This window comes from Dermochelys coriacea, chromosome 3 (assembly GCF_009764565.3).
Source record: "Dermochelys coriacea isolate rDerCor1 chromosome 3, rDerCor1.pri.v4, whole genome shotgun sequence".
Taxonomy (NCBI): Eukaryota; Metazoa; Chordata; order Testudines; family Dermochelyidae; genus Dermochelys; species Dermochelys coriacea.
In genome coordinates this window covers 144,662,110-144,687,193 of record NC_050070.1, presented here as the reverse complement: position 1 = coordinate 144,687,193, position 25,084 = coordinate 144,662,110, and the positions used below count along the sequence as shown (strand labels likewise).

At 36.7% G+C, this 25,084-nt stretch overlaps 1 protein-coding gene across 6 annotated transcripts in view; it reads right to left on the bottom strand.

The window, feature by feature from the left end:
* SLC30A6 (solute carrier family 30 member 6) overlaps positions 1 to 25,084 on the bottom strand; it is a 39,909-nt gene that overhangs the window by 3,113 nt on the left and 11,712 nt on the right. The window contains exons 2-13 of one of the 6 annotated variants that reach the window (XM_038396586.2): positions 24,425 to 24,511; positions 22,648 to 22,732; positions 21,556 to 21,598; positions 11,790 to 11,855; positions 10,722 to 10,802; positions 8,989 to 9,024; positions 6,655 to 6,749; positions 3,640 to 3,688; positions 1,739 to 1,858; positions 1,287 to 1,389; positions 839 to 886; positions 120 to 188 (exon numbers count right to left, since the gene is read on the bottom strand). In XM_038396586.2, the coding sequence (XP_038252514.1) occupies positions 120 to 188; positions 839 to 886; positions 1,287 to 1,389; positions 1,739 to 1,858; positions 3,640 to 3,688; positions 6,655 to 6,749; positions 8,989 to 9,024; positions 10,722 to 10,802; positions 11,790 to 11,855; positions 21,556 to 21,598; positions 22,648 to 22,732; positions 24,425 to 24,511 (882 nt within the window). Of the gene's footprint in view, positions 1 to 119; positions 189 to 838; positions 887 to 1,286; positions 1,390 to 1,738; positions 1,859 to 3,639; positions 3,689 to 6,654; positions 6,750 to 8,988; positions 9,025 to 10,721; positions 10,803 to 11,789; positions 11,856 to 12,193; positions 12,250 to 21,555; positions 21,599 to 22,647; positions 22,733 to 24,424; positions 24,512 to 25,084 lie in introns of those variants that run through there. The other 5 variants (XM_043512289.1, XM_043512291.1, XM_043512290.1 and 2 more) reach the window with 5 other exon arrangements.

Sequence of the window (25,084 nt, the reverse complement as noted above, 5' to 3'; positions counted from 1 at the left end):
ATGGCATCTGAATTTCCAAATTCCATTTAAAATAATGAGATCTCATTTAATAATTATTTAGCTAAGAGATTAAAGATGTTTCCTTTTTAAAGAATAAGACAATATAGCATAAAACATACCAAAGTACCAAAGCCCAATGTCCAGAAATGCTCATTTCTAACCTCCAAGACACCATCCAAAGTGGAAACCTAATTTAAAACACAAATATGTGGTAAATTATCATTGAAGAAAACATTTCCAGTCTTTTAGAAATGTAGATTGGTTTAGATAACTGAGCTGTAGATAATACTGTCAGTATTTCATTTTGCATTGTGGACTCTCCCTTCAACTAAATTTTCATAAGGGACTTTATTGAAGATGCCACTAAATTCCTATATATATTTATATCCAATGTATTCCCACTATCTACAAATGTGTAATTTCTTCATATAGCAAGACCCGTTTCTTCCCCGACACCCAGGCTCTTTCATGAATGCTTACAATTCCTCTATTTGTTAAAATATAAAAGGAAACTCCCTCTTTTATGACTTCTTAAATTGTTGCAAACCTTTTCAGTAATAATTTATCAAAGATTGAATATATTTTAAAGATCTGTACCAATTTAAGAATTTGAACATTTCTATAAGACATATCAACTGTACTGTCTAATTTAGAATGTAAGCTTTATATTTCTTACATACACACACACACAAAATGAAAGTGTGGAATTTTCATTTGCAGATTTATCTTCTGTGGGAGGAATACTTGAAAGACCTGTAGGTTCTCACTATGCACGTTCAACCTTTGCATTGAACTTCTTTGCTGTGCACCTCATGTAACATGTTATACGCTAACTTACCTCTCTAATAAGTTTATCTAGCTGACCAATCACATGTGGTGGGGTTGTCTGAAAATAATCAAAAGAATGTTACAACAAAGACGAACAGATACTAATTTGGTCCTAATCTTAAAGCTATATTAGCTTTATGATGATCTATAGTCTGCTGCCTTTATAATTTATAGTTGTATAGTCTTTTAAATGTAATTACTTGACCAGGTAGTTTACTAAACTCACAATGCTGATAGTATTTAACAGAGCAACAATTCAATCGAAACTACAGGCTGCATCTGTGATTGCTATGATTCCGTGATGCATAGTTGTCTCATGTTAGAAATTTCTTCAGAGTTTAATGATGTATCATTTCTTTCTTGTGAATATTTTTCATTTCCATGTTTAATGGTGGATATCATTAAACATGTACATTTTAAAAAAAGTAAAATTAAAACATTTTCTGGCACGGTCTCACCTGAAGTAGTACTTTTCCACTGTAGACGCTCATAGGATACATGGTACCAAAAGTCATCAAAGCAATAGCTATCGCAGAGGCTGTATCTACAGCAAAATAATTGCTGAAACAAAAAAGGGTAATTTTAAATGACGTGCTTGTTTTCTAGGGTATCTGTAAGCCATATGCCTTTTCTTTTAAATGGCCACCACTGGATGGATAGATAGATGAGAGAGAGAACATGCAAAAATTCACTAAGCATGTGTTTCTGAAACACAGCCTTTTAAAAAACAAATGTGTCAACAATACAGACTTTCAACTATTTTGGTTCATGTGGTAAGAAGCTGAAATTTCACATGCGACATTTCAGCTTCTTACCACATGACCATTGCTTGCAAATCTAAAAGGAGAGATTTCCTATGAATTATAATCTAAATACTTATTTTATTTATTTAAATAATGATTATACGTACTTAATTTCAATTAACATATATGTAATGCAAAGAGCAAAAGCACCAGCAAGATCAATCAAGACAAAAGGATTCATTCGTGGAAGGAAGATGCTGCTCAACCCTGGAATGATTCCACATAGACTGCAACAAAACAGAAAAAAGTAATTGTCAGCTAGTTGTTGTTGTAAGTGCTGGAAAACTAGAATTAAAAAGCTACACCTGCTATTCCAACGTACACTTTGAGGATCATGTAGATAGGATGCTGCTGCTGACTGGATTAAAAGTCTTTTTTTTCCTGCTGGAAGTTAAATGATCCTCTTTATGAGCTACAAAGATTAATTATTTTCAGGCCTAGAGCCATTTATGTCTCTTCTCCTTACTCACAATTTGAAATCAAGTGCTTTGTGCATGGAACATTCCTATCTTTTGAATCTGAATTATATTTAAACTCTTTCCCAGTTTTAAATAAAGGTTTCTAATCTCACAAGGAAAAACAGAAGACAAGATTACAGTAAAGTATACTAGAGTAATCAGTCTTTCAGAAAATGTTTCCACAAATTTAAACTGTGATCAAGTGTTATGCCCTTTTTGTTAGCAGATCTGACTGTGTGTCCTAGACCCTTGTTCTGGAAGCCCCTTTAAATATCTGAAAATCACATTTTCCAATCTTTTTTAAAGACCGCTTTCTATGCTGTTCCCCATAATACTGGGTAGCCATACAATAAATCAACCTCATTGTCTTCTCTAAATATTTTAGACATTAACCCCCTCCAATTCTCTACACAGTAGTCCTAGGGTTGCTCTTCCATGGCCCTTGTACAGTGGTACCATTATTTTTCTTTACATTTGTAACTTTTTATTTATGCAACTTAGAAACTATTGACTCTTTGCCACATTCACACATTGAGATGTGATCTTCACAGTCCTGCTCCTTGCTACACAAAGTCTCTTTCATCTTGTCTCATCTAACTTGCACCATTAAGGGTTTGGTCCAATAAGGTACTATGCATGCAGGTTCAGGATGTGCTTACACGTACTGCAGGATCAGGACTAGACTGTTTAGCTCATTGAAGGATCAAGCTCTTTATGATTTCAGTAACTTGTGCTTTTTTGGCTCCTTCTACTACACCTTATATCATATTGCCCATCCTACTCCTGAAATGCTTTAGGGAACAGGTAGGGTTTGCAGCATGTCCAAAGTGTTATGTAATATGGTTTAACATACTCCATTACCTTATCTTTAAATAGAACTTTTTACTGTATTTGTAGTGCTGACAGCATAAAATACACACAAGGATTGTAAGGCTCAAAATATAAACATTTTAAATATCTGGCAAAGGCTATTTGCAAATTATCTGTATTATTTGGCATTCAGGGTCCAAACATACATACTAAAAGGGTTAACACAGCCAAAAAACATGACAAACAACGTTTCAGTTCCTGGAAGAGAGACCTTGTTGTGGCTCTGCAGCCAACGGGGGGGGAGGAAGAATCTGTGATGCTTGGGACACAGAGAAAATAAAAGGAAAAAACCCAAGAGAGAAACAATGTGCATCTGTCTCTATGCCTGGTCTTTTCAGAGACCCCCATCTTCCTGCTGGACTAAGTGAAACCTCCCCATAAAATCTTAAGTTTAAATTAAGCATTTTGAGCTGTGAGGCAGCCCTAACAGCTGTTAGGAGATGCAGTTCAGTCTGAAGATAATTCTATCTGCAGCAAAGCCACTCATTTGAGGAATGTTACTCAGATTTGCTGAGCAAGAGAGAGAGAGAGCAGAAATGTTTTAATAACAAGCTTATGCCTCAATGCCTGGTCAGAGTGCCCTATACTATGTGATGCAGTAAAAAATAACTTGGCATGACATAATGACTAATATTGACTTAAGTATTAGCTATTATGAAAAAAATATCATGAAGCCTTACCTTCTGCTAAGATCTGCAACATGCTCCTGAAGCCAACTCGTACTAGCAGCTTCACAAAAACACAAAGGTACCAATTATAATCAGAACAATTCATCTTAAGGTGCGTTTTTAAAAAATAATGTAAGGAAATAGTAAAATATGAGTGAATAATCCATCTTAACATTAGATCACAATGATCAGTGAGTTTCAAATATCACGAGAAAGGAGAACATTTTCTGGCCTGTGGTTGATTGGAAACCTTTTGTCATGCAACATCTGAATTGGATTAATTTCAAGTGCAACTGCAGATTTCACTGTTTATTTTTAAAGAAACTATTGTCTTTGTTAACTTCTAAATGCATACAAACTTGAGCTCTCTATGGGAGCATACTACTTGTAAACCCTCCCTTTCAACACCCTCCGCACACACACACTTGTGTGTAGAAAATCATATGAGTAGTCCTATTGACATCAATGGGACTATTCATGCACGTAGCTGCTCACCAACATGAGGAATGGGAGCACAGTCTGGCCCTGTGACTACGTTGAAAGGAAATTTTTGTAAATACAGGCAGCTACAGCATTATCCACTCTCGAACACAGCATGTGAATTAGATGTGGGGAAAAAAACCACCACTTTTTAGCCATTTAATCCAGCTCTCCTAAACAAATTGAAAAATAAAATAAATTAATAAGATTAATACACCTTCCTAACTGAGGGTCAGACAGTAACATTTGTTGTATACATACAGGCACTTAGGAATTAGTATAGTGGATCAGATCAGTGCCTATATACTGCCTCTAACAGTAGCCAATACCCAATATATGCTGAAGGCCTCACACAGGGCATCTAATCAATTCAGCAATGCTCAAATTTGGTGGCTAAAATTCCTCTCTGACCCCTACTCAGACGAGAGGGTTATACCCTAAAACAGTGGTCCATGAACTTTTTACCTCATACCCCCCATTACCCTAAGGTTGCCAACCCTCCAGGATTGGCCTGGAGTCTCCAAGAATTGAAGATTGATCTTTAATTAAAGATTACATCATGTTATTAAATCTCCAGGAATACATCCAACCAAAATTGGCAACCCTAGTATAAGGGGGGGGGGGGAGAAAGAGGTGCACAGTTACACAAGAAAAATTTAGAGTTTTTCAGTACCTTGCCTTGATCCCAGTTAATCATCTTCCACCTAGATACCAAACACCATTTGACTAAGTCTCTCAAGTTTTTCCACAATCCTCCTTCGTTTTCACTAGCTTAAATGATTGTTATCAGCACATTTCACCGTCTCCTTGTCTACAGCTTCCTCTGTATCCTCACACTCTCTCTTTCTTTGTTACAACAAAGAGCCATTTACTATGACTGTGTCTTATCACATTTTTTTTTTACATTTTTGTTTAAATTCATCACAGGTTTCTGGTTCTTTGCCACATAAAAATTAATTATTTTTCCTTTCTAGCTTTTTTGTGAGGGATCTGGTCAAAAGGTAATGTAGAACCTTGCTAATTCTCATTTTGAAGCTAGTCTACAAAACTCAATTAATTTTCCTGAAAAATGTAGATCTCATCCCTTCTCTAAGAAGACAGCTGTAAAGAGTCTCAGATTAACAAGTTTACTTTCAAAATATACTACAACACAAATTAAAAATGGTAATAAGCACTGACAACTCTTTACATTTTTGAAGGGGACCACTACAATTAATTAATTCTCAGAAAGCCCTTATAAAGTAAATATTATTACCCCCACTTTACTGACACAGAAAACGTGGTACAGAATGGTTGCGCTTCAACGTGGAAGTCAGGGTTAGAATTTAGGCATTCCTGGCTCCCTGCTCAATTCACTCTGCTTTTCTACATTACTGCGTTACATATAAAATACTATAAATAATTAAAACTACACTAACCAGAACAAATATATTTCGTGGGATGCAACAGACTTTCTAAAAAGTTATGCATTCACTCAATTTGCAAAAATCCATAATGCTCAATTAGTGAGAATGATTGTGATTTTACTATACAAAGAGTAAAAACTCTAAGGAGTAAGTTATATAAAGAAAGTGGTTTTTATTAACAAAAAAGAAAAGGAGTACTTGTGGCACCTTAGAGACTAACAAATTTATTTGAGCATAAGCTTTTGTGAGCTACAGCTCACTTCAAATGCATCCGATGAAGTGAGCTGTAGCTCACGAAAGCTTATGCTCAAATAAATTTGTTAGTCTCTAAGGTGCCACAAGTACTCCTTTTCTTTTTGCGAATACAGACTGACACGGCTGCTACTCTGAAATCTGTTTTTATTAACAAAACTTTAAATATTTGTACAAGTCTGTCTGTATCATTGTAAGATTACCCACATTAAAATTTTACTGGTTGAATAAAAACTAAAACAGAAGAAACAACGAATCTGTATTTAACATAAGAATGGCCACACTCGGACAGATCAATGTTCCATCTAGCCCCATATCCTGTCTTCTGACAGTGGCCAATGCCAGATGCTTCAGAGGGAAAAAAACAGAACAGGACAATTTTCTAGTGATCCATCCCCTGCTGTCCAGTCCCAGCTTCTGGCAGTCAGAGGTTTAGGGACACCTAGACCATGGGATTGCATCCCTAACCATTTTGGCTAATAGTCTTTGATGGACCTTTCCTCCATGAACTTATCTAATTTTTTTTTAATCCAGTTATACTTTTGGCCTTCACAACATCCCCTGGCAACAAGTTCCACAGGTTGACAGAGTTGTGTGAAGAAGTGCTTCTTAAATTTTTTTTAAATACATCAAAGTAGTAGCTACATCTGAAATTATACTCAATTTACCATATTGATGATAGTGTACTACTCTGTGTGTCCTATGGACTTTGTACATGACAAATGAGGAGACCGCCTCTAATTCAAAACCTTTTAATTAGATATATGGAACTATTAGAAATGACATACATGGCAATTGTTTTTCTTATCTAACAAAAAATATACTTGAAGAAAACAGTTAACATTAATTGCCTTTCCTTAATTCTTGTCACAGTTCATTCAACACATACCTTCAGATACATAAGCAAAAGGCTTATTCCGAATGGAAAGCATTGTAAACAAGTTGAAAAAGAGAGCCACGAAAGTACCAACCAACAATCGTCCCCTAAAGAGAGGAAAAATAGATTAATCTTCATTTTTCACAGTATCCACCTGTAATGTTACAAAGTTAAACTGCCATCAATGAAACACTTCTGAACATCCTCTATTATGATAAATTCCAGTTGAATATTTAATAACCAACAGCATTCAATCATTTTAAAATACACAATATTGATAAATGTTATTTGTGGTAAGATCAGGCTTAATTCAATTCTCAATTAACTATACAATCTCAATAGAAATTTTAATAAATAAAAATATAAAAATAATTAGGGCTGCCAAGCAATTTAAAAAAAAATAATCATGCCATTAAAATAATTAATCACAATTAACTGCTCTGTTAAACAATAGAATACCATTTATTTAAATATTTTTGGATATTTTCTACATTTTCAAATATACTGATTTCAATTACAACAGAATACAAAGTGTACAGTGCTCACTTTATATTTGTTTGATTACAAATACTTGCACTGTGAAACCCCCAAAAATTGTATTTTTCAATTCACCTAATAATACAAGTACTGTAGTGCAACCTCTATCATGACAGTTGAAACTACAAATGTAGAATTATATACAAAAAATAACTGCATTCAAAAATAAACCAATGTAAAACTTCAGAGCCTACAAATCCACTTAGTCCTATTTCTTGTTCAGCCAATCACTCAGACAAACAAGTTTGTTTACATTCACAGAAGATAATGTTGCTTGCTTCTTGCTCACAATGTCATCTGAAAGTGAGAACAGGTGTTCGCATCGCACTGTTGCAGCTGGTGTTGCAAGATATTTACATGCCAGATGCATTAAAGATTCTGTGTCCCTTCATGCTTCACCCACCATTCCAGAGGACATGCATCCATGCTGATGTCAGGTTCTGCTTGATAACAATCCAAAGCAGTGCACACTGACGCATGTTCACTTTCAACATCCGAGTCAGATGCCACCAGCAGAAGGTTGGGTTTTTTTTTTCGGTGGTTAGGATTCTGTAATTTCTGCATCGGAGAGTTGCTCTTTTAAGGCTTCTAAAAGCATGCTCCACACCTCATCCCTCTCAGATTTTGGAAGGCACTTCGGATTCTTAAAACTTGGGTCAAGTGCTGTACCTATCTCAAATTGGTACCTTCTTTGCATTTTGTCAAATCTTCAGCAAAAGTGTTCTTAAAATGAACAACATGTGCTGAATCATCATCCGAGACTACTAAAACATGAAATGTATGGCAGAATGCGAGTAAAACAGAGCCAAAGACATACAATTCTTGCCCAAGGACTTCAGTCACAAATTTAATTAATGCATTTTTTTTAAACGAACATCAGCAGCATGAAATCATGTCCTCAGGAATGGTGGCCGAAGCATGAAGGGGCATACGAGTGTTTAGCATATCTGGCATGTAAATACCTTGCAATGTCAGCTACAAAAGTCCCATGCCAAGGCCTGTTCTCACTTTCTGGTGACATTGTAAATAAGAAGTGGGCAGCATTATCTCCCGTAAATGTAAACGCACACATTTGTCTTGGCGACTGGCTGAACAAAAAGTAGGACTGAGTGGACTTGTAGGCTCTAAAGTTTTGCATTGTTTTGTTTGAGTGCAGTTATGTAACAAATAAACAAAAAAAATTCTACATTTGTAAGTTGCACTTCAACGATAAAAAGAGACTGCACTACAGTACTTGTATGAGGTGAACCGAAAAATACTATTTCTTTTGTTTATAATTTTTACAGTGCAATTATTTGTAATAAAAAAATAATATAAAGTGAGCAGTGTACACTGTGTTCTGTTAATTTAAATCAATATATTTGAAAATGTAGAAAAACATCCAAAAATATTTAATAAATTTCAATTGGTATTCTATTATTTAACAGTGCGATTAAAACTGTGATTAATGGCAGTTAATTTTTTTAATTGTGATTCATTTTTGAGTTAATCGCACGAGTTAACTGCGATTGACAGCCCTAAAAATAATTAATAGAAGCACTAAGTTACAGGGAACAAATATGTAACTGCTCTTCAACTATCCGACTATTTATGGGTTCATGTAGACAAATTTGTAATTGCACACAATAGATTGAAAAGTTATTACCACAGGGCTTCCACGCAGTTTGGAACATAGAAATAATCAGTGTACTGAAAACAGTTTAATACTAGATAAGCGAAGTCACTCTTACTTTGTACTAGATAAAAAATAGAAACAGAAGTAAACTGACAAAAAATATTACAGTTTCATATATAAAAATCCAATCTTACGTGTGTATCTCAGGTTGTTCCAGAAACCGTTCTGTACTACAAGAAATAAATGGTCAATTTTAGTTGTGTTTATTAAATTATTTCCTTTATATAGTTAGTTTTTAAAATATATTTTCATTTCCAGGCACCTAAACCCATAAATAATTACGAGTGGGATGCAGGATGCCAAATTAACAAAGTTGCAAAAATGGCAAACGCTGTATTGAGATGAGTATGTCATTTTTATGACAACACATGAATTAATCCAATATGCTTGGCACCAAATTGAATGAATCCAATGGTATAATTTACCATTAGAGAAAGGACAAACAAGGAAGACAGAGTAACCCTCTAAATAAAAAGGATGTTATAATGAGGACATAGATCAGTTATTCTCCTCAGTCAATGAGTAGTAACAAAGAATTAATCTTCAACTGTAGCAGAGAAAATCTGGGATAAGTATTAGAAAACACTAATATACAAGTAAAGCAAGAGAGCATACTGTCCCAGATGAGGTGCAATTGCCATCACAGGAGAAACTCAAAGTTATGCTGGGCATCCAGCTATTAAGGGTAGTCTAAAAATCTAAAAATTTAATCCTGCCAAAAAGACCATTAAAGGGTCCCTCTTCAACATCAAATGAATGTGTGAAAAGGTGACAATATTTTAAAACAAGTTTTAGTGGAGAGAAACTAAACCTGAATTCCATCTATTCCATTATATGGAAATTCCATCCCCATATAAAGAGGTGCTCAGCTGCCACCAATTCTACTAAAGCCAACAGGAATGCAGCAGTTCTGAAGACTCTCTCAACATGTAAACTCAAGCAAGCAAATTCAGTGTTACATCTGGAGACCTTACATCGCCGTGACACTGCCTCTTTATCAAAGATCAATCCATGGCATGGTGCCAATGATTCACAAGATTAATGGCACTGTTAGGTTGTTAATACAGCTGTAGGCATTTAAAAGAAAACACACAGTTGGTGTGCATGCATTATAGGCAATTTACAGATGTAAAAAATCATAATTTTTAATGGCTTCTAAAAACAGTTTTAAAGCTAAGCACTTGAAACTAATAAAGTATTATTTCTCTCTGATGTGCTTAAGTAACTTATCAATCAAAAATAAACTGCAAAAAATAGACTAAAATAAATTTTGTACCTGGAACTAACTGTTTGTAGGTCAAGTATTAATATGGAGCAAATTTGGATGGATTGATAAAATAGAAGCTTAAAATAAATTTAAAAAAAAAAATAGACAAACCCATAAATTAACTACCACTTCTATGATAAAATTACTTTAAGATCATAAATATGGTGCTATTTAACAGATGAACACTTGAAAATACTGAAGTTAAATAATTGCACAAAATTATGTATTTTCAGCATTGCTTCATTAATCTCAGTGATTAAACTATATGATAAGACGTAGTGTTTTGTTTATTAAATCCTTAATAGAGTATCTGGAATATGCAATTAGTAGGATCATTTAAGTTTTTCCTTTAATCACATTTACAATTTTCCTGTAGTCCATGTATATAGAAATCAGTACAAATCAGCAACATAAGCTAATATAACATTACCTGTTGCTGTCAAATGATTTTGTCTTTAAGAAACCTGGAGCTTTTTCTAATGACTATCCTTCTTTTACAATACTTTAAAAATGTCTGAGCTTTACTCAAGCTGGAATTGAGTACCTTCTCATGTTAGGACATCAGATGTAAATTGTAACAGAAACAGTACACATTCCTACCTCTCTTTGAGTACGAAAAGAGCTCCAAGTTGTGCCAGAACTGTGGAAGCAAATACTGCTAGTACTTCAAATCTCTCAAATCTGAAATTGGAGAAATAAGTTAAGAACACTGGACAATATATTAACAGGATTTTCATTTTGATCTGTGGGGAGCAAGCAGACAACCTTCCACCTCTAATTCTTTCCACTAGGGCAGATGGAAATGAATCAGAATTTTAGGAAGGAGTAATTATTTTCAAGTTTCTTTAGGCCAACAATCCATATAAAATGAATCGTTAACTGATCAGAGGTCCACAGGAAATTCTCACTATAATCCCCACCATAGAATTAAGCTATTTACCTCTCTCCATCCCTATCCTAGGACTTTTTACTTTAGATTCTCAATACCTGTGTCTCCTTGATTTATGAGATATTATAAATGTTTATTCAACATTCAGTGTGCCTATGTACCACAACAATGGGCAAACTATACATTATTGAACAAATACAGTGCAATAAATTAATGGGAATGGAGTCAAAAATTCTCACTAATTATGAAGACATTTTAGCATGCATACACATGCAGATTTTTATAAATGGGAGCTTTCTAGATACACAGCTAATATACTTTCATGTATTTTTCATGGCACATGAAATAATTAGTACTGTATTATTAGTAAGGCCCTACTTGAATTGTGGGATTATCAAAAAATTGTAACTGAATTGTGGACAAGCCATGGAAAATTGCGGAAACATAATAATGGACTTTATTACTAAAAATAAAGTCTTTTATTACTAAAAATAAAGTCTATTATTACTTTTCCGCAATCTTCTGCTGTCAGCAGCCGCCCAGGGGTCAGAGCAGTGGTTCTTGCTGTCAACAGCAACGCGGGGTCAGAGCAGAGGCCTGGGGTGAGAGCAGGGGCTTGGGCTCCTGCTCTCAGCTCTCAGGCAGTTGGGGATCCCACTGTCAGCCCTGCACATGGCAGGGCTCCTGCTGTCAAAACTGCGATGGAAACCTAATATTGCAGAATTTGCAATTTCTGCAATATCACAAAGTTAAATAGGGCCTTACTTATTAGTGCTTACCCAAATGAATAGGCTGGGCTCGGCTTCTTCATCATTACCCAGTAGCTTATTAGGCATGTTATCAAACTAAAATAAAAAAGGAGGAGACTGATATTAGGATAATCAACTATTACAAACTAAATATTTTATAGATTAAATGTAGCTTAACTTTCAGAATACATCCTTAATTTGGACGTTTACGTATGACTTCAGTTACACTTTGGACCCAGTCCAGCAATCTTTAGGCTAGCAAGGATTTCCTAGAATTTAGTGGAAGTTCTGTCTACATTTGGACTGTGGACCAAGCCACTGGTGTATGTTTTATGGGGAGAGCTAACGAGTTACAGTGGAGCTGTAGCCAATATAGTCCCTTATATCAGAGATAACCTCATGACATAAAAGATCAAAGGGTGTACTGTACTTACAAGGGGCACCATCAACTTTCCCCAATACCCAGCATCATTCAGACTACAATAACGTTATCACAACTCCAAATGCAATATATTTTTCCACTGAAGTTCCTATAAGAAAGAAGCTAAAGTTTAGTCTCTTTGCGCCCTAAAAATTCTTTTGAAGGGGAACTAGAGGGCAACAGAGAAACATGTAAATAGGAGTTGATAAGCAAAGGTTTTCCATTGTTCTTTTACTGCACTGAGAAGTTTCAGAGTAGCAGCCGTGTTAGTCTGTATTCGCAAAAAGAAAAGGAGTACTTGTGGCACCTTAGAGACTAACAAATTTATTAGAGCATAAGCTTTCGTGAGCTACAGCTCCGATGAAGTGAGCTGTAGCTCACGAAAGCTTATGCTCAAATAAATTTGTTAGTCTCTAAGGTGCCACAAGTACTCCTTTTCTTTTTGCAAATACAGACTAACACGGCTGCTACTCTGAAACCTGTCATTATGCAAGGCACTGAATTTAGCCATATAGAGTGGAAATCTGTTTTTTAGATACATCCGATGAAGTGAGCTGTAGCTCACGAAAGCTTATGCTCTAATAAATTTGTTAGAAAAGGAGTACTTGTGGCACCTTAGAGACTAACAAATTTATTAGAGCATAAGCTTTCGTGAGCTACAGCTCCGATGAAGTGAAGTCAACTCTTTTTGCACTGAGAAGGTTTCTCCTTTAATCCATTTGTTTTACTTATACTCCTTTTTAATAAAGTTGCATGCTTTTAAATAGGGTGAAGTTAAAAAAATCTTAACACTTTAGTTTGTTAAATGGAAATCATTTAAAGTCTATAGGCTGTAAGGCCAAAGATGGTGGCATAACCTCAATGGCCTGTCTTCCTCAGGACTCAAGCATTGGTATTACCGATCCTCTTGAGTCTAAGACCAACTGCATGATGGACAGTAGTTACTGCTACTAATGGAAAAACAATCCATTTCAGTTTGATTTATTGGGGCCAACCATGTCCAGTGACTCTCATGGCACCCAGTGGCTCACTGCTAAAAAGTCTGTAAAGGTGTTCAATATCCAAAAGTGCATGGTTTGACAACTGGAAGTTAGATCAACAGTACACTAACTTGAAGAAAAGTTTAATTTTGAATGAGGAAAGTTAGTGCACTACTGTCACTCTATAAATAGTGAGGAGGCACAGTCTAACCTGCTCCAGAATCCTAAAGAAGCCAATCTTTTTACTGAGACTAAGACAAGTAAGCTATTCTAGGATTCAGATACTAATATGGCAGACACTTCACAAATCAGTCTACATATGAGAGTCACATTATATAAAAAAAATACTGCTTTGCTCTTCATATATTTTAAAAATGTTCGCACACTTGTTATTCGGATTAAATTTACTAATGAAAAAATTATACAGATTATACTATTATACAGATTTCCATTTGTTCACATATTATATCACACATTAGTGATGGATCCAAGTTGTAAATTTCAGATCTGTATCCAAACGTCTCCAGTGTTCAGAGTTTTTTGATTTGGATTTTAGTTATGACCCAATCCTCTCTGATATATATAGGAACGATCAGGAGACACCATTAAAAAAAGTAATCAAATATGGTTCCAAAGTATTGGTTTTATCACAGTATTTCTTTCTGTAGTGAGGTACTTGTACTGTATCACAGTAAAGATTTACTTTTTAACATAATGCATGACGTATTACTATCTCCACTCCCTTGCTAATTTTACAGTCTTACTGATCACTGTCTAAAGCACCATATTAAAAGGATACATGTAATGGTTTCCACCACTTTCCTTTGAAGACTATTGTCAGGGTTCCCTCCTCACTCTGAACTCTAGGGTACAGATGTGGGGACCTGCATGAAAGACCCCCTAAGCTTATTTCTACCAGCTTAGGTTAAAACTTCCCCAAGGCACAAATTCTTTGCCCTTGGAGGGTATGCTGCCACCACCAAGTGATTTAACAAAGAATCAGGGAAAGGACCACTTGGAGTTCTATTCCCCAAAATATCCCCCCCAGGCCCTTACACTCCCTTTCCTGGAGAGGCTTGAGAATACTATCCTAACCAATTGGTTACAAAGTGACCACAGACCCAAACCCATGGGTTTTAGGACAATGGAGAAATCAGTCAGGTTCTTAAAAGAAGGATTTTATTTTTTTTTTTTTAAAAGATAAAAATCACCTCTGTAAAATCAGGATGGAAAATAACTTTACAGGGTAACAAAAGATTCAAAAACACAGCAGAACTTCCTCTAGCATTAGTTTCAAAGTTACAAAAATCAGGAATAAACCTCCCTCCAGCAAAGGAAAAATTCACAAGCAGAACAAAAGACAATCTAACATGCCTTGCCTGGCTTTTACTTACGATTTTTGTAATATGAGAAGTTTTTAGGATGGGTTATAGGAGAGGGAGTTTTCTGACCGGATGCTTCTCTGCTTCCCAAGAGAACACATAAAACAAAGCCTTTCCCCGCCTCCCAAGATTTGAAAGCATCTTCTTTCCCCATTGGTCCCTTTTGGTCAGGTGACAACTAAGTTATTTGAGCTTCTTAACCCCCTAGAGGTAAGGAGGAATTCTAGGCTACCCTTAACTGTATGGTTATGACAATATTTTAAAGACTGGGAAGGTTCTTCCTCAGTACTGGGCTAAATTTTCCATTACTATTAATTTTAACTCTTTGAACCAACCCAAATAATTTTTCTGCCTCTCTAGTGTTTATACCTTTTAGGTATTTGTAGACAGTGATCATGTCCCCACTATAGTTAGCGAAATAAACTGTTTAAGAAGAAATATTAAACTAGTAACCTCCAGTTACTAAGTTTTAATTGTTTTTCCCTGAATTCCTTCCCATTTGTTTATATCTTCCTGTTACTGAAGTACCTAGAACTGAACGTAACATGCTAGGCATGGGTCTCAGAGCACTGCAAGAGGAATTACTACCTTCTTGTCCATACCGTGACGCCTCTATATACAGCTCCAAATCAAACTGGCTTTTTTTGGCTGTAACCACTCACTCAAAGCTCATACCTAATAGGCTATCCACTATCATCCTCAGGTCTCTCTCAGTATTTTTCTACCTCTTCCTGAGTAAGTGTGATTCAGATTATTTTCTCTCTGACATATTAAACTTGAATTTTTCCAAGATAAATGCTCTTTTCTGCCACATTTCTCCTCTGCAGATGCCTTTTAATTATTTTTGTTTGTAATGTTACTTGCAACACACCTCAAATTAGTACCATCTGTGAATTTACACAGCATGCTTTGTGCCCCTTCTTCCAGATCATTACTGAAAAAGTTAAAGACTGGACAAAGAACTTACTGCATAACAGACAGACACATCCGCACAATGTAATATATTGATGTTTAGCATTACCCTTTGCTCACAGAACTTCAGCCTGTTTTCATTCCTTGTAACACTGCCCATATCCAGAGCACCTGAATTTACTTCAGAAATAAAATTTTAATTTGTTATAAGCCATCATGCAGCTCACAAATTGAAAGAGTGAGGGAGTTACTTTTGCAGCAAAAATATTGAGCATTGCTCACACTGAGCAAGAGATCAAACCCATGTAAAGAATTTGCCGAGAGATAGATAGAAAAGTCTTCATCTCTGATATACCAATATTCAGTATTCTACATAGAGTGCTTCCACCAAGATGCACGAGCTGAAATTGTGGAAAAGCAGCATCGCTTACCCCATAACCTCAGCCATGCAGAACACAATGCCATCCACAGCCTCAGAAACAACTCTGACATCATAATCAAAAAGGCTGACAAAGGAGGTGCTGTCGTCATCATGAATAGGTCAGAGTATGAACAAGAGGCTACTAGGCAGCTCTCCAACACCACTTTCTACAAGCCATTACCCTCTGATCCCACTGAGAGTTACCAAAAGAAACTACAGCATTTGCTCAAGAAACTCCCTGAAAAAGCACAAGAACAAATCCGCACAGACACATCCCTAGAACCCCGACCTGGGGTATTCTATCTGCTACCCAAGATCCATAAACCTGGAAATCCTGGACGCTCCATCATCTCAGGCATTGGTACCCTGACAGCAGGATTGTCTAGCTATGTAGACTCCCTCCTCAGGCCCTTCGTTACCAGCACTCCCAGCTATCTTCGAGACACCACTGACTTCCTGAGGAAACTACAGTCCATTGGTGATCTTCCTAAAAACACCATCCTAGCCTCTATGGATGTAGAAGCCCTCTACACCAACATTCCACACAAAGATGCACTACAAGCCGTCAGGAACAGTATCCCCGATACTGTCACGGCTAACCTGGTGGCTGAAATTTGTGACTTTGTCCTCACCCATAACTATTTCACATTTGGGGACAATGTATACCTTCAAATCAGCGGCACTGCGATGGGTACCCGCATGGCCCCACAGTATGCCAACATTTTTATGGCTGACTTAGAACAACGCTTCCTCAGCTCTCGTCCCCTAATGCCCCTACTCTACTTGCGCTACATTGATGACATCTTCATCATCTGGACCCATGGAAAAGAAGCCCTTGAGGAATTCCACCATGATTTCAACAATTTCCATCCCACCATCAACCTCAGCCTGGACCAGTCCACACAAGAGATCCACTTCCTGGACACTACGGTGCTAATAAGCGATGGTCACATAAACACCATCCTATATCGGAAACCTACTGACCGCTATTCCTACCTACATGCCTCTAGCTTTCATCCAGATCATACCACTCAATCCATTGTCTACAGCCAAGCTCTACGATATAACCGCATTTGCTCCAACCCCTCAGACAGAGACAAACACATACAAGATCTCTATCATGCATTCCTACAACTACAATACCCACCTGCTGAAGTGAAGAAACAGATTGACAGAGTCAGAAGAGTACCTAGAAGTCACCTACTACAGGACAGGCCCAACAAAGAAAACAACAGAACGCCACTAGCCATCACCTTCAGCCCCCAACTAAAACCTCTCCAACGCATCATCAAGGATCTACAACCCATCCTGAAGGACGACCCATCACTCTCACAGATCTTGGGAGACAGGCCAGTCCGTGCTTACAGACAGCCCCCCAATCTGAAGTGAATACTCACCAGCAACCACACACCACACAACAGAACCACTAACCCAGGAACCTATCCTTGCAACAAAGCCCGTTGCCAACTCTGACCACATATCTATTCAGGGGACACCATCATAGGGCCTAAGCACATCAGCCACACTATCAGAGGCTCGTTCACCTGCGCATCTACCAATGTGATATATGCCCTCATGTGCCAGCAATGCCCCTCTGCCATGTACATTGGCCAAACTGGACAGTCTCTACGTAAAAGAATGAATGGACACAAATCAGATGTCAAGAATTATAACATTCAAAAACCAGTTGGAGAACACTTCAATCTCTCTAGTCACTCGATTACAGACCTAAGAGTGGCTATCCTTCAACAAAAAAGCTTCAAAAACAGACTCCAACGAGAGACTGCTGAATTGGAATTAATTTGCAAACTGGATACAATTAACTTAGGCTTGAGTAGAGACTGGGAATGGATGAGTCATTACACAAAGTAAAACTATTTCCCCATGGTATTTCTCCCCCCACCCCACCCCCCACTGTTCCTCTGATATTCTTGTTAACTGCTGGAATTAGCCTACCTTGCTTGTCACCATGAAAGGTTTTCCTCCTTTCCCCCCCTGCTGCTGGTGATGGCTTATCTTAAGTGATCACTCTCCTTACAGTGTGTGTGATAAGCCCATTGTTTCATGTTCTCTGTGTGTGTATATAAATCTCTCCTCTGTTTTTTCCACCAAATGCATCCGATGAAGTGAGCTGTAGCTCACGAAAGCTTATGCTCTAATAAATTTGTTAGTCTCTAAGGTGCCACAAGTACTGCTTTTCTTTTTGCGAATACAGACTAACACGGCTGCTACTCTGAAACCAATATTCAGGGCATTCCATTTTGGTATATTCCCAGAATTAAGGAAATAATATTCCGTGCACACTTGGTACACAATTTACACTCAATAATATTTCCAAAGTTAGAGTTTTCTTCCAGATTAGCAGTTTCATTCTGGATGTGTATAGTACACACAGAGTTTGAAGTCTCAAAATAAAGCTGTGTTTACTAATAACTAAAAGGGGATTTTTCTTAAAATTAACGTTCAGATAACTCAAAAGTGGCCCCAACAGCTTTTCCTCAAAAAGCTTTCCCTATGGTGAAATAAATTTCTTCTGAGCTGATCCAAAAAACAAGAAATTTCAACTGAGTTAGTACAGTAATTTTATGAGAAGTAACTGACAGATTTAGATATTCAAGTGTTATCACAATAACTTGGTCAGAGACTAAAACTTACTTTAATATAAAGTCTTGACCAAGACATTTTGCCTTTCAACGGCCATTCTTGCATGCGTTTTGTTGTGATTTATAAATGCTTTGCTAGCAATCAGGTAACATCCATGATATGCCTGCACCCCCTAATGATTAAGCCACATTATTTCCCTTGCTAAAGCCTAAAATGGCTAAACCACAAGTTTTCTTGTAGTTGTTTGTGTTCCTTTAACTTTAACTTGCCTATTACATAATACTCATTGGATCAGCTTCTTATTTCTTCCAACAAGCTGCACATTTTAGATGGCAGCACCAACAAATGTCATGCACATTTGTTCAAATGTTTTCTTCATATTAGCAAAAGCTTTGTGGTTTTCTGTCTTTTTCAAAAGTGGAAAAAATATAACTAAAGCAAAAATTTCAATACTGTATGCTATTTGATACAAAACAGTATCTACATTAAGCTTGTAATTATGCTACTTCACAAAAAGCTAAATAAAAAACAAAACCTTTTACTGCAGCATAAGCAAACTGTATACAAAAGCTCTCTTTTCTATTTACTTCAAATTATAAAAGAAGTACAACGGAATTATTCTACCTAAGTTCATAGTCTTGCTCACTTCACCAAAGATTCTGGGTGATTTATTTACTACTAATTCCCAATTCCTTAAATGAAACTGTCGCAGTTCAGGGTAACTGCATCTGTATTTTCTCCTGCAGTGGTCATCTACCCACAGGGTTCCAGCTCCCCTGGCCATCACCTCCCTTGGGTGTAGGCCAGCATCTCTCTCCCTTCTGACCAAGGTATTTCCAGGCTGCACAGTTATTCAATGCGTTATTCCCAGCACAGAAAGGTTGCCCAAGGATACCTGCTTGCTTTCTCTTCAGAGATGTTTAGCAGGTATAATTGCTAAAGTTGTAAGTATCACACAGTTCTTTCTATGCAAGCTTATTTTATTCTTAAGGTAAAAAGCATCACAGAGAAAAACATTAAAAACAATAAATGAACCTACTAATAAGTTTACCAGAATTCTGGCAAGGTAAATCCCACCATAGGGGAATCCTTATGATTACCAGTTCATCACTGCGTCAGCTCAGAACCAGCACCCAGTGCCCCAACTCTACCCTAAAGACCAGGGCCCTCTGTGGAATATGTGTCCCTGTCAGTTTGCTGGATTAGGAAGAAGACCATGAGCCAGTTTAAAACCAGACTATTTATCCACAAAGCCTTTCTTTGTATGTTGGGTCTGTGGAGAATTCAATTTGCATTAGTATATGTATCTCTTTCCAGGGGGTAGAGGGAAGGTGGCTTCAGAGGGTTGATAAAGAAGGAAGTACATTAGCATTCCCCTGTCCTACTAAAGAAGGTACCTACGTGCTTTCCAGGAGGGTAGACAGAGTGAAAGGCGGTTCTGCTCGGGGAAGGGAGGGGCGGGCAGAGGGACGTGTGTGACTCGAGCTGTTCCAGGGACGGACAAAACTTTAAATTATGCTCCCCATCCCTATCAGCAGGTATGGATAGTCTCTGCCTGGTGGGACAGGAATGAAGCTGCACAGAATGTAGCCTGCAGCTGGGCTCTCGGGGAGGAGATGCAGGCATCTGGGCAGGGGGAGAGAAGAGAGACATGACCATGCAAATCCCCTCCTCCAGCACCCCCCCAAATACTCCCTTGCACTACACACAGAACCCTCCGGTGCCCCCGAACTGTACCCCACTCCTAACTCCCCCTCCTCCCGGCAGTGTCCTCTATTTGGGAACTAGAAATATAGTAACCCTAAGGAGGCAGGGCAAACAAACAAGAATTGATTAAAAGATGTGGGACAGAGTTTTCCCCCCAAGATATGCCCAGCTGGCATGTGAGACACACCCAGATGGAAGTGTCCGACAAAAGCTTAACAGAGGAACAGGAACTGGGTTGTCGTAAGGGTTTCTTTAACTCTACTCCTGGGAGAATCTTTTTTGTTGTCGATACTGTTCTAGACATACTTGCTGACAGGTATTTTGAAATAAATTACCAAAATAATTGAAACAGGCATGATTATATTTGGTTATTTTGACCAATAAAATATGCAGAATTTTAAAATATTGTGCACAGTATTTTTTAATTTTTGGCACAGAATTCCCCCAGGAGCAATACACAACAACACATACACAATTGTAGTTTTAATACAATGTACCCCAAAAGCATTAAGCCTATAAATCCTATAATCCATAAATCCTAAAATCCTATAAATCAATAAAGTCTATCTTATTTCCATAAGGTTCATTCAGGACAATATAAGATATTGTCAGTCTGTCAGACATTTTCCAGCAGGCTTCAACTTTTAGTAATCTTAGGTCATCACCAATATTTCAACATATTCTTTAAGAGTGATCCAGTTTTTCTTTTAATGAACTGAATTGGTATATACTATACCCAGTGAGAAAATGAACAACAGATTTACCACCCATTCTTCAAGAATAGAGGTCAGAAATCAGTAAATACAAAGAGTCTAATGCTTACACATGCTTAATTTTACAAACACTAGCAGTCTTGTTGAAGTCAATGTGTTTGTAGGCTCTGGCCCTTAAAACAGAAGTAAAACTAAAAATCACTTCCTCCACCCTAAAGCTAAAACAAATACATTTTACAAATGATACTTGTGGAACTGGTGGTGGTAAAATTTTCTGAGTCAATCCATTAAAGGGATACTAGTTTGGCACGCAGCGTGGATTTTGTTTTCAATTTACTTTGTTATAACAATGTCAGGCAGCTGTGAACAGAAATCTAAATATAGTTGACTTTTTAAATTGTTCTTATAAGAGCTGTGATATTAGTCACTGTTTTCTTCTAAGTTTGTGTACTATTTAACAATCTTATATTCACAATCTAAAACATCGTTAAACCAACTACTCAGTTCTTGCCTATATTTATGAAAAGTCATGAATAACTCTGTAGTTGGTACATAATATTTATTCATGCTATTTTTACCCTATTTCAAATTTAGTAAAAAGAATATTCTTACAAGCACTGGTAAATTGTAGGATCAGATTTAAAAAAAAAACGTACCTGAAAAGATTAAAGATTGTCAGGTAAGTATAGGCAGTTAAAGCTGTGAAAACAAAATTTTAAACACTTAACACACTTTACATTATTAGCAACGAAGAACGCTATATGTGATTTTGCCTTCAAAAATTGTGTGTCCCTCAATGTCTGAGACAGCTGCCTACCATTTTCTATCTGCACAAATTCTCTTTGCTGAAAATGTAACTTATTTCAGAGTATGAAAATGTACATCTTAAAACCATTTTTGTATTTTTCTGTCTGTACTAACTACTCCAATATTTCATTGGACAACAAGTTGATTAACACAACATTAGCTCTGTGAAACCACGTAAAATATTGAAGTATTTAGTCACTGACGCGCATCCAATCATGAAAGTTAAGATTGGGAATTTAGACATGGAAAAGTCAGGAAATTCTCAGTTAAGGTTTCCATCTCAACTGTAACAGTGCCTGTGTATGTATTACAATAAAGGGATGGGTGAACTCGTTCAGCTAAGATAGGAACTAGAGCAATGTTTTGATAATCATTTTTTCACACTGAAATAAGATTAAAACTGCACCACATAGTGAAAATATAGGCACTGTATCTGCATTGCAGATACATGGGAACATCTTGTGTATTGTATGCAAAACCAGGACACCTATTGTAGGGCAGGCTGGGGAATACAGGGCAGAATACTCATGGATTTAGGAGAAGCCACTACCACTACCTCACGATTGGAGGGGAGGGTCTCCACTGAAGTCAATCGGACTCCTGACTTGAGAAAAGGTTTGAAGGACTAGTGCTAAGATACTAAAAACTTTGCATGAAGGAAGCTCTGAGAGAAGAACTGGCAGGGAAAGCAGCATCAGAAGCATTTGTGGGAACAGTGAGTACCCTGAAGAATTCACTGGCCACGTGCAGTTCCTAAGCCTTGCAGAAAAGGAGTTCTCCTAAACTAACTATGCAGTAGCTTTAAAATGGGTAAATTATGAGGCCAGTTGCACAGCCGTTTAATTCCATTATACTCAGGGCCCTGCTTGTTTATTATGCTGGCACTGCTATAAATTAAAATCAACAACAGATAATTATTTAGATGCAAGAACAGAACATACCTATACTGTTAGTAGAGCTGCACCACATAAGCAGGAAACCGGTGCATATTAAATTAATTGCACCAAACAGCAAGATCTTCCAGGACTGTTAATAAGAGTAATTACATGAGTAACCCTTTGACTTAAAAGACAATATGATAAAATATGCCTGGCTTGATTTAAAAAAAGTCTGCAATACTTCATTACACATGTAGTGTTTTTCCCCAAAAAAGGTTTATTTTGAAATAAACTATTAAATGCCCTCACCTCCCTCTGCTAACTTTATGGGCAACCTGACAACTCACCTTCAACAGCATCATGGTACATGCATCATGGAACATTAGCCTTAAAATACAATTCTACTCTGAAAATTAACTATGTAAAAATGCCATCTTTTTACTTGCAGATCTGTGTAAAGTATACACCGGCTGACTTAGTGATACAAATATATTATAGTTTTACTCCTATTAACTGTGGAGAAACAACAGAGCGAAGAGAGAGCTGGAAGCTATTCCTTCATGTACATTGTCTCAGAAGTTCCTTTTCACTTGTGCATCTCCTTTGTAGCCAATGGGCTGCACCAGTGTCACTTGGGGCTGAAACTGAAAATAGCAGAGCTGCACAGGTGCAAATATGGACCTACTTTAGCCTGCAGAACATTTGCTCCTAGTGATGATGCATAAGAAACAACCCAGCTTGACTCTCAGATCCCAGGCTAAGTTTGCAGCTCTGGCAGTCAGTAAGAGTATTTTTACTTGTAAACTGAGTACTGCTGATATGGATAGCAGTGGGGTGGGGGAAAACCATTCTCACTGAACATTAATGGGAGAGAGAGAGAGAGGGGAGAACGGACCCTAAACTTTAAGCTTAAAAAAAAAAAAAAAGTAGGAGGGGTCGAATCCAGCACTCTTCATAGAGGCAAAACTCCTTCCCCCCACTACACTGGAAATTTTGTCTGAGGAAGGGGCTAAATCCTGAATTCCTATTTTAATTAAACAATTCAAAGCAGCCTTTCAAAATTTCACTCACCAAGAGCATTTAATTCTGTTTCATGGCAAATCAAATATTGCATGATTTTTCATTATAATCATTCATCAAAGTAAACAGCAGGTATACAGATTTTGTGACTATGGTGGTAAATTTTTATGACAGTTTTGCAAAGCTACTTTAAAATTCCCTCGACAGGTTTGAATCTTATCAAGATACCATGTGCAGAACAATCCTTATTGCCCTTTTTTGTTGTTATTTCAGGACAGAGCTCCTAATTCAGTTCTACCTTAAAGAAATGAGAGTTGGATAGAGCTTTAACTGCCAAGTATGTTTTACCTTTCCCATAAGGCTTTATGATCATCACATATTTGATTTAAAATTAAATGCGAGGCACTCAAAATCAATGGCAATGGACACCACATAAATTAGGAAGTAATTAAAATTTACAATAAACTCACTGAAAATAATGCAGGTGCACCTAATAGTGGAGTAAAGCAGACTACTACTATTTAGGCCATCTATAAAACAATATGTACTTCACTAATTCTTAAATTGTTCTACCATTCTTCAGATATATTTTCGGCCATTTTTCAAGTTCTGTGATTACTTCAATACACACTTAAGTACAAGACCATAAACCCATATGAATTTTTAACTTAAAGTATAAATTAAAATGTCTACTTAACTACTTTTGAAACCATAGCTAGGAAAGGGTAAAAGATTTATCTGGAAAATTAACAATATACTAATCATTTAGGCACAATCACAATTAAATTACATTTGTAATCCATTTTACAAATTAACTTACCCTTCGATCAGCTGCTACCAACCTAAATTCCTGTGTTAACTTGCTAGCTATTGTTCTTTGTGATTTGCGGAATAGATGTATTGTCCCCTTTAAAAAAAGAAAAGAAAAGGAAAATTAGTTTTCTTCTTGTTCAAACCATTTTTATGTTCCCTTCTTATTTATATTCCTAGGAACTACTGTCGCTCCTTTGTAATCAACTGAATATACATTGCTTTCTGGTAAATGTTGACTGTCTTCATACTCATCATAAAGAAGCAACATCATGGATAATAATGAGTAAGGTTAGGGAGATGCCACAATCATCGAAGGAGCAAGCAGTAAAATCACTGAGCTCTTGTCAATCCTTCCCCAATTTTTTTCCTTATAATCTTTTCTACCTTGCTCAGCACAGTGGGTTGATTTAAATCAACGTAATTTATATACGTGGTTTTAAACATGGATTTAAATCAGCACAAAGGAAATCTTGGTTTAAATCATTGATTTTATTCTTGTTTGCATTTGTGGTTTAGTTATTTTTCTAAATTATTAAAACATATTGATATGCAACCAAATATCTTTATACTAAATTTGGATTTTTTTTTGCTAACATGGAGGATATGCTATCCATTTAAGAAATTATATAGCTTCACATACTTGATTTTTACATTTTTATTTTGTTAG